This window comes from Limanda limanda, chromosome 12 (genome assembly GCF_963576545.1).
Source record: "Limanda limanda chromosome 12, fLimLim1.1, whole genome shotgun sequence".
In the NCBI taxonomy this organism is placed as follows: domain Eukaryota; kingdom Metazoa; phylum Chordata; class Actinopteri; order Pleuronectiformes; family Pleuronectidae; genus Limanda; species Limanda limanda.
In genome coordinates, this window is record NC_083647.1 from 26828794 (window position 1) to 26841475 (window position 12682).

Consider the following 12682-nt stretch of genomic DNA (forward strand, 5'->3'; position numbering starts at 1 on the left):
TGCGCGAGCCGTCAATCATCGTGTGTTTCCTGCCTCCTGATTGGGTGAGGCGGCCGTTCCCTTCCTGAAACACCAACGAGACACAACAACATGGAGGAAGGTGCAGAACGTGGCCCCTTATTCCCGGAAGTGTCGGAGAATAAAGTGCTGAAAAGTCTGGGAACATTTTCAGCAACGAGAGAAGGAAGACGATGAAGTTTGATCATTTGAAGCTCAAGAAACAAACTGACTCGTTTGTGATTTTCTGATTAAAAGCATCAAACCTCAGTGTCAGGAAACAAAACCTTAACTTCTCTAACCCTGAAGAAAGAGTTCCTACATGTGTCAGCTCTATTTAAGCCTCTTTCAGCTCATAGTTTTAATTTTCTAGCACATTCAGTACATTTGGTGAAACCTTAAATAACTGAACTTAATTTCAAGCAGTTGTTTATTTCCACATCGAGCAGCTACAGAGCAACACAATAACTCATTTGTTGTTGTTGTGTGTTTGTTTCTTTTGACTCAACCGTCATAGGAAGTAAATGTCTGCTTTTTAAAAGCTAAATTTCACCAGCTGGTCATAAACCTGAGAGCAAAGGATAAAGTGAATGGTGGTGGAGACGAAAACGGAGCAAAAAGAGATGGAATATTTCATCTAGATTCATAAGGGACACAAACGGCTCTCCAACTGTTTGCAGGAGACAACTGTTTGACAACTTCATAATAAGGGGACAACATACAAGGATTGAGTGTGTTCATCAACGCTCATTGTAATTTAAACCCCACCACCCCCCCCCCCCCCGACGACAGATCATGAAGTTTCCACAGATCTCAGATAAGCAGGAACAAACGTGGTTTTTCAGTTTCCTGATGCAGCTAATGATATGCACACGCACACAAGCATCAAGGATTACCCATGAGGCATCTGTCAGCCTATCAGCCGGCAGCCGGGGCCCAACGTGGGGAGGAGAGAACCATGAATTAGACATCGAACCAGTCTGTAACTAGGCCACAGGAACCACAATGGCCGACTGCTCCCTCCTGTTTAATGGAGCACGGGGGGGGAAGCTGCTCAGGCGCTCACACAGGATCAGAGCTAGCGTCCGCGTGAGGTTTAAAGTACACACAACTTAAAGTATAATATATATACTATGAAGTATCATTACTTTTCAACTGAAGATGTTTCCTGAAGTCGTGTTTTTAGCCGCAGCGAGAAAAACTCTGATCAGTGTTCCCTTTGTTCAGAACCTGGTCGTTCATCTCACATCCAGGAACCTCTGATCCTTCACCTGTCAACACACCTGTCCATCATCACACATGATCATATTTTAATGTTTAATGAGCAAAGTAAGAGTTATAGTAATGTTTGGAGTTTCAAGAAACAGCAAATAAACGCAACACTCAATACTCTCATCGTCAACTTAGAAATTAATTGTATCATTATAATAATTTAAACCACTTTTCAGAGCAGGTTTATATTTGCTGCTGGAGTAAGATGACAGGATATTTGCTTTGGACGTTTATTATTATTTTATCATACGTTCTCTAATGTTCTTAAATTAAATTATTGTCGAACACCCAAATCATGATATGAAGTTCTGTTAATGATACTTTTCAGTTTGACCTGAAAAAACCTGTTTAGAGTTAAAGTGCAGCAATATGAGTCAAAAATACAAGATTTTTCCGACATGTTGTGTCGGAAAAACACGACACAGTATATTATGTATTAAAATATAATTAAATTAAATTAGAAATCAACAGTGCTAAAGTTAATATTGACGGGGCCTGCAGCAGCTGTTAGACAAATATTATCTGAATGAAAATACAAATTTACTTATTGTCAGTAACGACCGGAAAACAAGTAAAACCCTGATGTTGATAAAACTTCAACTTTTGTTGTGGTGGAGGTTTGTACATTACTGTTACTTAAGAGTATTTACAGTGTGTACTTTATGTATTAATGTCATTTGAAGGTAGTTTGGTATCAGTGTCTTTCTTGGAGGGGGGGGGGGGGGGTGCAGGGGCCCCAGGTCACATTTCTCTGGGACCCTGAAGTCTCTTGAAACGCTCCTGGTTCAGTGCCATAAATCCTGCTGCTGCTGAATCGCTAACAGACATATTTAATATTTAGCTCATAAACGAGCTGCAGCATTTTCCCACCGATCAAACATTTGATTATATAAATTCATCTTCACTAAAGTTATTCTAATGAAGCACAAACGATATGATCATTAAACTCTATATTCACGGCCGTTGAGATGAGACAGAATGAAGAGATGAAGAGATGAAGTGATGAAGAGATGAAGTGATGAAGAGATGAAGAGATGAAGAAGAGATGAAGTGATGAAGAGATGAAGTGATGAAGAGATTAAGTGATGACGAGATAAAGTGATGAAGAGATGAGGAGATGAAGTGATTGAGTGATGAAGAGATAAGGAGATGAAGTGATGAAGTGATGAAGAGATGGAGAGATGAAGTGATGAAGAGATGAAGAGATGAAGTGATGAAGTGATGAAGAGATGGAGAGATGAAGTGATGAAGTGATGAAGAGATGAAGAGATGGAGTGATGAAGAGATGGAGTGATGAAGATATGAAGAGATGACGAGATGAAGTGATGAAGAGATGACGAGATGAAGTGAAGAGATGAAGTGATGAAGCGATGAAGAGATGAAGTGATGAAGAGATGAAGAGATGAGGTGATGAAGAGATGAAGAGATGAAGAGATGAAGAGATGAAGTGATGAAGAGATGAAGTGATGAAGAGATGAAGAGATTAAGTGATGAAGAGATGAAGTGATGAAGAGATGAAGTGATGAAGTGATGAAGAGATGAAGAGATGAAGTGGTGAAGAGGTGAAGAGATGAAGAAGAGATGGAGTGATGGAGTGATGAAGAGGTGAAGAGCAGCTTCTGGATCAGAAAGTGTTGTTGTGATGCAGGAGATGAAGAGATGAAGAGATGAAGAGATGAAGTGATGAAGAGATGAAGAGATGAAGAGATGGAGCGATGAAGAGGTGAAGAGATGAAGAGATGAAGAGATGAAGAGATGGAGTGATGAAGAGATGAAGAGATGGAGTGATGAAGAGGTGAAGAGATGAAGAGATGTAGTGATGCAGGAGATGAAGAGATGAAGTGATGAAGTGATGAAGTGATGGATTGATGGAGTGATGAAGAGGTGAAGAGATGAAGAGATGAAGAGATGGAGTGATGAAGAGGTGAAGTGATGAAGAGATGAAGTGATGAGGAGGTGAAGAGATGAAGAGATGGTGTGATGAAGTGATGAAGAGGTGAAGAGATGAAGAGATGAAGAGATGAAGAGATAAAGAGATGGAGTGATGAAGTGATGAAGAGGTGAAGAGATGAAGAGATGAAGAGATGAAGAGATGGAGTGATGAAGAGGTGAAGAGATGAAGAGATGGAGTGATGAAGAGGTGAAGAGCAGCTTCTGGATCAGAAAGTCTTGTTGTGATGCAGGAGATGAAGTGATGGAGTGATGGAGTGATGAAGAGGTGAAGAGATGAAGAGATGAAGTGATGAAGAGATGAAGAGATGGAGTGATGAAGAGATGAAGAGATGGAGTGATGAAGAGGTGAAGAGCAGCTTCTGGATCAGAAAGTCTTGTTGTGATGCAGGAGATGAAGAGATGAAGAGATGAAGAGATGAAGAGATGAAGAGATGAAGAGATGAAGAGATGAAGAGATGGAGTGATGAAGAGATGAGGTGATGAAGTGATGGAGTGATGAAGAGATGAAGAGGTGAAGAGATGGAGTGATGAAGAGGTGAAGAGATGGAGTGATGAAGAGGTGAAGAGCAGCTTCTGGATCAGAAAGTCTTGTTGTGATGCAGGAGATGAAGTGATGAAGAGATGAAGAGATGGAGTGATGAAGAGATGGAGTGATGAAGAGATGGAGTGATGGAGTGATGAAGAGATGAAGTGATGAAGTGATGGAGTGATGAAGAGATGAAGTGATGAAGAGGTGAAGAACAGCTTCTGGATCAGAAAGTCTTGTTGTGATGCAGGAGATGAAGAGATGAAGAGATGGAGTGATGAAGAGATGAAGTGATGGAGTGATGAAGAGGTGAAGAGCAGCTTCTGGATCAGAAAGTCTTGTTGTGATGCAGGAGATGAAGTGATGAAGTGATGAAGAGATGAAGAGGTGAAGAGATGAAGAGATGAAGAGGTGAAGAGATGAAGAGATGGAGTGATGAAGAGATGAAGTGATGAAGAGGTGAAGAGCAGCTTCTGGATCAGAAAGTCTTGTTGTGATGCAGGAGATGAAGAGATGAAGAGATGGAGTGATGGAGTGATGAAGAGATGGAGTGATGAAGAGATGGAGTGATGGAGTGATGAAGAGATGAAGAGATGGAGTGATGAAGAGATGGAGTGATGAAGAGGTGAAGAGCAGCTTCTGGATCAGAAAGTCTTGTTGTGATGCAGGAGATGAAGTGATGAAGAGATGGAGTGATGGAGTGATGAAGAGATGGAGTGATGAAGAGATGAAGTGATGAAGAGGTGAAGAGCAGCTTCTGGATCAGAAAGTCTTGTTGTGATGCAGGAGATGTATAAATAGACTGAACGCGATCAGCTGATCCTGGAGCAGCTTCGTTGTGTTTCTATCACAAGAGACGATCACCAGCAGAAAGGGGAAGACGAGGAGGAAGAGGAGGAAGAGGAGGATGAGGAGGAGGATGAGGAAGAGAAGGAAGAGGAGGAAGATGAGGATGAAGAGGCCTCCTCGTCCTGCTCGCTACAGGAGGCAGCAGGAGGAGACGGGGAATCGAACCTGTGGCAGCATGCAGCCTCGGGAGGAGCAGGTACTTACTGTCCGGGGCCATGACTCCGGCTCCGGGGGAGAGATGCTCGGCACTGAGGTGCAGCGGGCCGCCGCTCCGGGTCCACAGCCGCAGAACCGAGAGCCAGGACGCCTTCACGGACCGTGGGACACATGCACACGACCCAGGACGCCTTCACGGACCGTGGGACACATGCACACTGTGTGCACCGCGCAGACCCGCTGTCTCTCGGAGAAATGATTTTAAATCTTCACCTCCTCAGGTTTTACACTTTGTGATCTAAAGATATTTAATTCAGGTGGAACTCACTTTTATTTTTACTGGATTCAGTGTTTGTCTGGTTTAATAAAACAGTCACGTAGTGGTTTTGGAGTCACATGACACGGAAGCTGTTGACAAAAACAAGATATATTAAATTATTAAAATTCATAGGAGATCAAATAAACACTAATATCCAATAAAAAGAGCTTTAACCTGTTTATCTGGAGTAATATTATAATTATGATGGGTTTGGAGTCAGTGGATCACGTGACACGGAAACTATTGACAAAAAAAAGTTATTACAAAATATATATATCTATATTGATGTAAAATTAAAAAACACTAATATTTAATCAAAAGAGGCGTTTCCTGTTTAATCTGGAGTAATAAAATAATTCAGCAGAGGTTTGGAGTCAGTGGATCACGTGACCTGGAAGCTATTCAAAAAATGTGTTTTCTAAAAACTATTATTAATATTAAATAAGAGTCAGTGGGTCACGTCACATGATGCTAATTAAAAAAAAAAAAAATGTCACCACTTTCTAACTTTCTGCAAATTTTGGTAAGCATGGTAAAGCCTTAAAGCCTTGCGTCTGAATAATAATAATAATAATAATCCTTACATTTCAATAGGGCCTCACCATACTGACTTTGATGTCAGTGCTCAGGCCCTAATAAATATTTTTTATTTACAAAGATTTGGCTTGAGGATCACATAGGCTCTGCAGACCAAGAAATAAAGATCAGTTTGGCTGCAACACTGTTTACCCCTGAGACTCCAGAAGTGTTTTGTGAACTCAAATACTTCCCCCACCACTCCCTCTGCATCGTGGTGATTAGATAATAGATGATTTCATTTTTCAGTGAACTATCCCTTAAAAAACTTAAGTTATCTAATGAACTCCAGTGAATGTCTCTTTTTTGGTTTTTGTATTACTGAGGATCCTAGGAAGACCAAAGTCGACTGTCGAGAGACTTGTTTTTTCTCAGATAACTGAGATTCCTACTTTAACCTCTTGTCTCCATTGGTTGATCGAAATTATATCTATTTGGCAAAATTAACACTTTTTAGGTGACATATCAAGGTAGTATGTTGTGAATTATGTTTTATCACCACATCAATCTAGAATTGTTATTTCTATGTTAATGTTTTGGTTAAAGTCATGTTTTCATTTCCTTTTTGTTGGGGACCCAAAATGATTGTCTGCTTCTGCCAACCATGTTTCATATGAACCACAAATCACGTTAAGAAGCAATCACCAGTGAAAATAAAGTATGAACTTTGAGACGAGACAGATATGTAGATGTTTTCACATCAAAATGAATGAGAGATGATGGGATGTAGATGCTCAATGTAATATTTATTCAGCCATTGCAGCTGCATTCAAATCAGCAACAAGTCAGCCGAAGCAAATCCTCCACAACGATGTCTTCTGTCTGTCCCATCATCTGTGATACTCGGCAAGTCTTGTAGCTTGGCTGGATTATGGTTCGGTTGGTTTGGTTGGTTTGGTTAAGCAACATTTGGGCCTAAAAAAGAAACAGTACATACTTTAATTCCTTAATTAAACAAAAATACAATATTTATTCATTTGCGACTTATGAGCATCTGAACTTACGAAGCATCTCCCTCACAGGGAGCCTTTCCAACCATGATTTCTGTTGGGAGGCAGTTGTCTCTACAGACCCCCTTAGCCTGGGAGCACATATACTTTTGATCGCCTGCCTCATTCTCTGGTTTGGTTGGTTTGGTTAAGCAACATTTGGTCCTAAAAAAGAAACAGTACAAACTTAAATTCCATAATTAAACAAAAATACAATGTTTATTCATTTGCGACTTATGAGCATCTGAACTTACGAAGCATCTCCCTCACAGGGAGCCTTTCCAACCACGATCTCTGTTGGGAGGCAGTTGTCTTTACAGACCCCCTTAGCCTGGGAGCACGTCAACTTTTTATTGGCTGCCTCATTCTCTGCAACTAAAAACACAGATAAACATTACAATATTTTCATTCAAATCCTTCAGATGTGAATTTGATAAAATAACTGTAAAAATGTGCAGATGTGAGCTGCAAAAACATGCAGATTTGTATCAAGACTCACCACAAAGCAGCATGAGAACGACGACCGCCAACACAGCAACACGACAACGAGACATTCTTTCTTCTGAAACTGTGTCCAAAATGATGTTTAGACCCAGGACGGTTTGTCTTATATATCTGCTCACCTGTGAGGAGGGGAGGAGTGAAATAGGAGGAAATGGGTTGGTCTCTAATTTAATTCCAGTCGTTAGTATAATGCATATTTCAGACTGGTTCAACTGGAGCTTTGTAAGTCAACAACCTGTTGATGGAAAATGTAAGGGTTGCCTGTCAAAACCTGCCTCTTCATTTTCCAATCTATTCAGAGATTTTGCATTTCATATAAAATCTTTGTGTTGAAATATTGTTACGTTTTCTTTATTTCTCAAAGTATATTGGTGTTGTCTACCACATCTTATTTTTTACATTTGTTTGGACAGGACTTGCTCTCTGTTATGACATGCTCTTCCTCCATATTTACCTTCATATAATTTATATGGCAACACAATCATTTACTGACTGTGGACTATAGTGGATCTCATCCTGATGCTGGATCGTGATCTTGCTGGCTGCTGACCAGAGACTATGATGCAGCAGACTACTTGATAAATAGTATTGAAGTTATCCTTCAAAAAGGTTTTCCCTCATTGATGCTGCTAAAAAACTTTAATCCCGATGATGTTTTCCTACACTTGACATCTATTGCATTCTGTCCGTCCTGGGAGAGGGATCCTCACATGTGTCTCTCTGAGGTTTCTACATATTTTTACCTGTTAAAAGGGTTTTTAGTAGTTTTTCCTGACTCTTGCTGAGGGTTAAGGACAGAGGATGTCACACCATGTTAAAGCCCTATGAGACGAATTGTTATTTGTGAATGTGGGCTATACAAATAAAATTTGATTGATTGATTGATTGATTTAAGCGTTCAACACCTCAAATGTGGCAAAATAACATTCAAACCCTGTTTTATCTTCTTTATCAGCACTTGTGCTGTTGTCTAGTTGTAGATTGTAGTTCATCCAAAACGCATTTTAAATCATACTTTAATCCAAAACATAATTAACCAGAATTGCTCAACCCTAAAAAGTACCAACTATAAAATACAATTTCTAAAATTTCTACGACTGCAAAGCAGCCCTGGGCGGGCCCGAGCACATGCATTTTGAAGCGTTGCATGCGTTTTGCCTGAAAAAAATAAATGATGACTGAGGATATATTGACACATAGAGCAGTTCAGGCTTGGACTCTGATCATGATTCAGAAGTTTGGTGGTGATAGGACAATGCACAGTGGAGTTATGACAACATCATCTCCTTTGGCGAAGGATGAACCTTCGTCGTACCTCAATGTTTACACGGTTTGAGGAAATGTCCCAATTCTGAGTGAGAGAGAGAGACGTAACCTTTGCAAGACATAAAGATTCCTTTGATCTTTGACCACTGACACTGCAGGAGTGGAGTTGTTTGTTTACGGCTCAGCATCAAAGGATTCATGGTCCATGTATGTCCGCGATACAGAACATTGTGTTTTAATGGCGTGTAATCAAACTTTGACGCCACGCCACGGTCACAACGTGTGAGGAAAAAATCATTCTTTTATAAGTCTGTATCTCCATCTTGTTTTGATGACACTCATCTCAATTTGAAGTTGATCTGATGTAATCCCTGGTACAAGTACCTCAACGTAAAAATGTGGAATACGGCCAAAATGGCCACTAAATGCACAAAAGCAAGCTTCCTGTAGCATTTTTCAAATTGCTCCTAAGACATTTTTGTTTGTCTGGTCATCATACACATGTGTATCAATTTTTGTGAAGATCTGTCAATGTGAACACCTTCCGGGGGTCTCGGGGGGCACCGTTGAACCATTTTGCGACGCCCATTGAAAATTCCTCCAGAATACATAAATTGTTATCACTTTCTAACTTTCTGCAAATTTTGGTAAGAATTTTAGCATTTTAAAGCCCTTAAAAAGCCAATTCATTTGCCTGAATAATAATAATCCTTACAATTTCAATAGGGCCTCATGTCTGTCAGTGCCTGTCAGTGCTCAGGCCCTAATTATTTCAATCTCCAAATTAAAACTTAGAAAATGAGTAACAAAAAACATTCTGTCACTGTTTAAAATCAGCAATTTTGAATAGATTTGGTTGAAAACCATAATTAACGAGTAGTAGATTGTTCTCACACCTTAAGACAAACCACCACCAGAGGGTTCTATTGCTGCTGTCATCAGCTCAAGCAAGTGGTATTGATAGTCTCTATGTTGAACATATAAAATACTTAATCTTTCAACATTATTCTATTAATTATTTATTTATTTAATATTATATTGATTGATATGACAAAATGTATGTCTTTTAGTTAATAAACTGCCCCTCACTTTTTTTCTCCTTCACATCTACACTGAAGGAAATCTGTCGTAGCAATGGAACATTGTTTACCCTGGAATAATATGATAACTAGATAATGAATAATTACCATGAGAACTGGGTGTAACTCACAACTTGTCTCCTTCATCCTCGTCGGAACAAATTGCACAAGGATCATAGTCAAACCAGATAAATGAGAACATTTGTCAACTTGGGTCTTTTCCTATTTAAGTACATTTTTTATATATTTCCATTCTTCAGCTAATTTTGTACGATACACAAGTTGATGTTTCAGCCTAACAACTTGTTCCTTGAGAAAACCTCCAGAGATGTTAGAAGACATTTCAGTCAGTCAAAATTTACATTCAAGGACAATTTCTTCACTTTACTATTGTCTCTCAGTGTTGTAGAAAACATGGTATTGGATCAACAGTGAAAATAATAAACTAAGACTGGACTCCTCTGGGAACCAAGAACAAGATTCACAAGGCCCTATAGGAATAGACTGTGCAGGAGCAGAAGGGTTTATGCTTTAGGACATTTCATTTCTCATCCAAGATGTCTCATTCAACAAAGGTGAAACTTTGTCAAGTATCTACAACCAAGTCCAGTTGCTAATGATGGAACCAGTTTTGGACAAACATGAGCTTGATGACTGAGTATCTTCACAGACGACTGTGTAAACCTGCCCTGAGCATATCAAAATATACGTGTTTGGCTCATTAACTGTCTTTTTACCTTTCAGACAGCCCATCCCTTTGCCAGAATCCAACTGACAGAGGTTTACTTATGATAATGACATAATTCAACATATCTCATTTTCAATATCTGGTAACAACTCTTGACTCCCAGCTGTCTCTCAGCAGCTGTGTTAAACTGTCAAATTCAATCTAAGGAACTTGAGGTATATTAGAAACCAGCTCCCTCTAGATGCAGCAAAACTACACCTGCACTCAAGGATTTATTCACACATGTCATGCTGCATCACAAGCTGGGAAAACAACACTTGCTCCACTGCAAACACTTTACAAACAAACACTCAAAGTGCTGGACAAAAAGCCAGCAAGTTGTCACCACTGTAACATCATTAAAGAGATGACCTCCTGCCCTTTGACAGCTTTGTGTTTCTTGCTGATGTTATTCTAGAGTATAAAATGATCAAGGATCTGGCTGCTCCTCCATCAAAAGAATTCATATCACTGCACTCAGACAATGGGAGGAGAACTAGGACCGACAGAGGTGACTGTGCAGCACGGCACAGATCAACTAAACTTGGCAGATCAGTCGTCTCTGTTAGAGCCACAAACGACTGGAACTCAGCTCCAAGCGAGAGAAGAGAGTGGAAAAGCTTTGCTGGTTTTAAATAAAAAATGAGATCATGGTTAAAATCCACCCAATCATGTACCCATCACACATAAACCCAGACAGTTGATCCTAATGTTGTGAATTCCTGTTTTTGTTGTTTTTGTGGTGACCTAATGTTGTGCTTTTATTGTTGTTGCTGTGGTGGTGGTGTTTTAATGTTAACAATTTGTATTGTATTGTTGTTATTGCTGCCGTGTTTCAATAATCCTGCGCAGTGACTGCACATGAAAATTTGCTTGTAGCTAACCCTGCTACTGCTAAGGAGATGTACATTGTCCCTGTCAAATAAACAAATAAGTAACAATAAAAATACCATGGAATATATACCATGTGAAAAGGGTCACACTTACAACAGCTCTCCTGTCTCTCCATCTGTCTCTCCATTTTTTTTCCTCATCAACAGCTTAATCTACAAACTTCAAACTCTGTGGGTGTGTTGCTAAGGATATTTGGAAGTTTACTGTCGACTGTGAAGTATTTCCTATGGCTGGTTCTCAAGAGCGAATATGAATAATTGGGGGTTTAGGGTTAAGGTTGGTGTTTCAGGGATCGTACTTTAAAACGACGTTAAAGTCGGCATTGAACCTCCAAGGGCCCTCAGCTCAATTTCGACGCACCACGTTTAAATTAAATTTGGATGAGTAGTTGTGAAGAAAATTAAATGACAGACACGAGGTGATTCCGCCATGTCAGTGATTGTTGTCTTAGTCTATTCAAAATGTGACTGTTGGTGTGTGGAATTACTTTAAATGAAATGTATGAGTGTGGGATTATCAGTTATCTGAGTTTATTAAGCAGAATGGTATTCTTGTTATGGATAAATTGATGGTTCCAGCTTGGCTGAAACTCTGTTATGTCACAATTCTCTGATACAAAACTCAGAGCTCCCCTCTCACACCCATGATCCAAATCCAATGCAAACAAGTGACTTAACTATTGCCCTTTAAAAAAAAGTCCAGGAGACACCGCATCAAACACATTCACATAATGGAAGAATGATCATAAACCAACTTCTTCAGTTAGGGAATAAGGTACAAAGGGTTTGTGAGAGGAAAAGAAAGACTTGGCTTGAGGATCACATAGGCTCTGCAGACCAAGAAATAAAGATCAGTTTGGCTGCAACACTGTTTACCCCTGAGACTCCAGAAGTGTTTTGTGAACTCAAATACTTCCCCCACCACTCCCTCTGCATCGTGGTGATTAGATAATAGATGATTTCATTTTTCAGTGAACTATCCCTTAAAAAACTTAAGTTATCTAATGAACTCCAGTGAATGTCACTTTTTTGGTTTTTGTATTACTGAGGATCCTAGGAAGACCAAAGTCGACTGTCGAGAGACTTGTTTTTTCTCAGATAACTGAGATTCCTACTTTAACCTCTTGTCTCCATTGGTTGATCGAAATTATATCTATTTGGCAAAATTAACACTTTTTAGGTGACATATCAAGGTAGTATGTTGTGAATTATGTTTTATCACCACATCAATCTAGAATTGTTATTTCTATGTTAATGTTTTGGTTAAAGTCATGTTTTCATTTCCTTTTTGTTGGGGACCCAAAATGATTGTCTGCTTCTGCCAACCATGTTTCATATGAACCACAAATCACGTTAAGAAGCAATCACCAGTGAAAATAAAGTATGAACTTTGACACGAGACAGATATGTAGATGTTTTCACATCAAAATGAATGAGAGATGATGGGATGTAGATGCTCAATGTAATATTTATTCAGCCATTGCAGCTGCATTCAAATCAGCAACAAGTCAGCCGAAGCAAATCCTCCACAACGATGTCTTCTGTCTGTCCCATCATCTGTGATACTCGTCAAGTC

The 12682-nt window shown here is 39.5% G+C and overlaps 1 protein-coding gene across 1 annotated transcript in view; it reads right to left on the reverse strand.

The window, feature by feature from the left end:
- The window catches only part of syt16 (synaptotagmin XVI), a 48984-nt gene that overhangs the window by 17940 nt on the left and 18362 nt on the right, over positions 1-12682 (reverse strand). The window contains exons 3-4 of the mRNA XM_061082209.1: positions 6892-7012; positions 4763-4944 (exon numbers count right to left, since the gene is read on the reverse strand). Of these exons, the coding sequence (XP_060938192.1) occupies positions 4763-4944; positions 6892-7012 (303 nt within the window). The remainder of the gene's footprint in view (positions 1-4762; positions 4945-6891; positions 7013-12682) is intronic.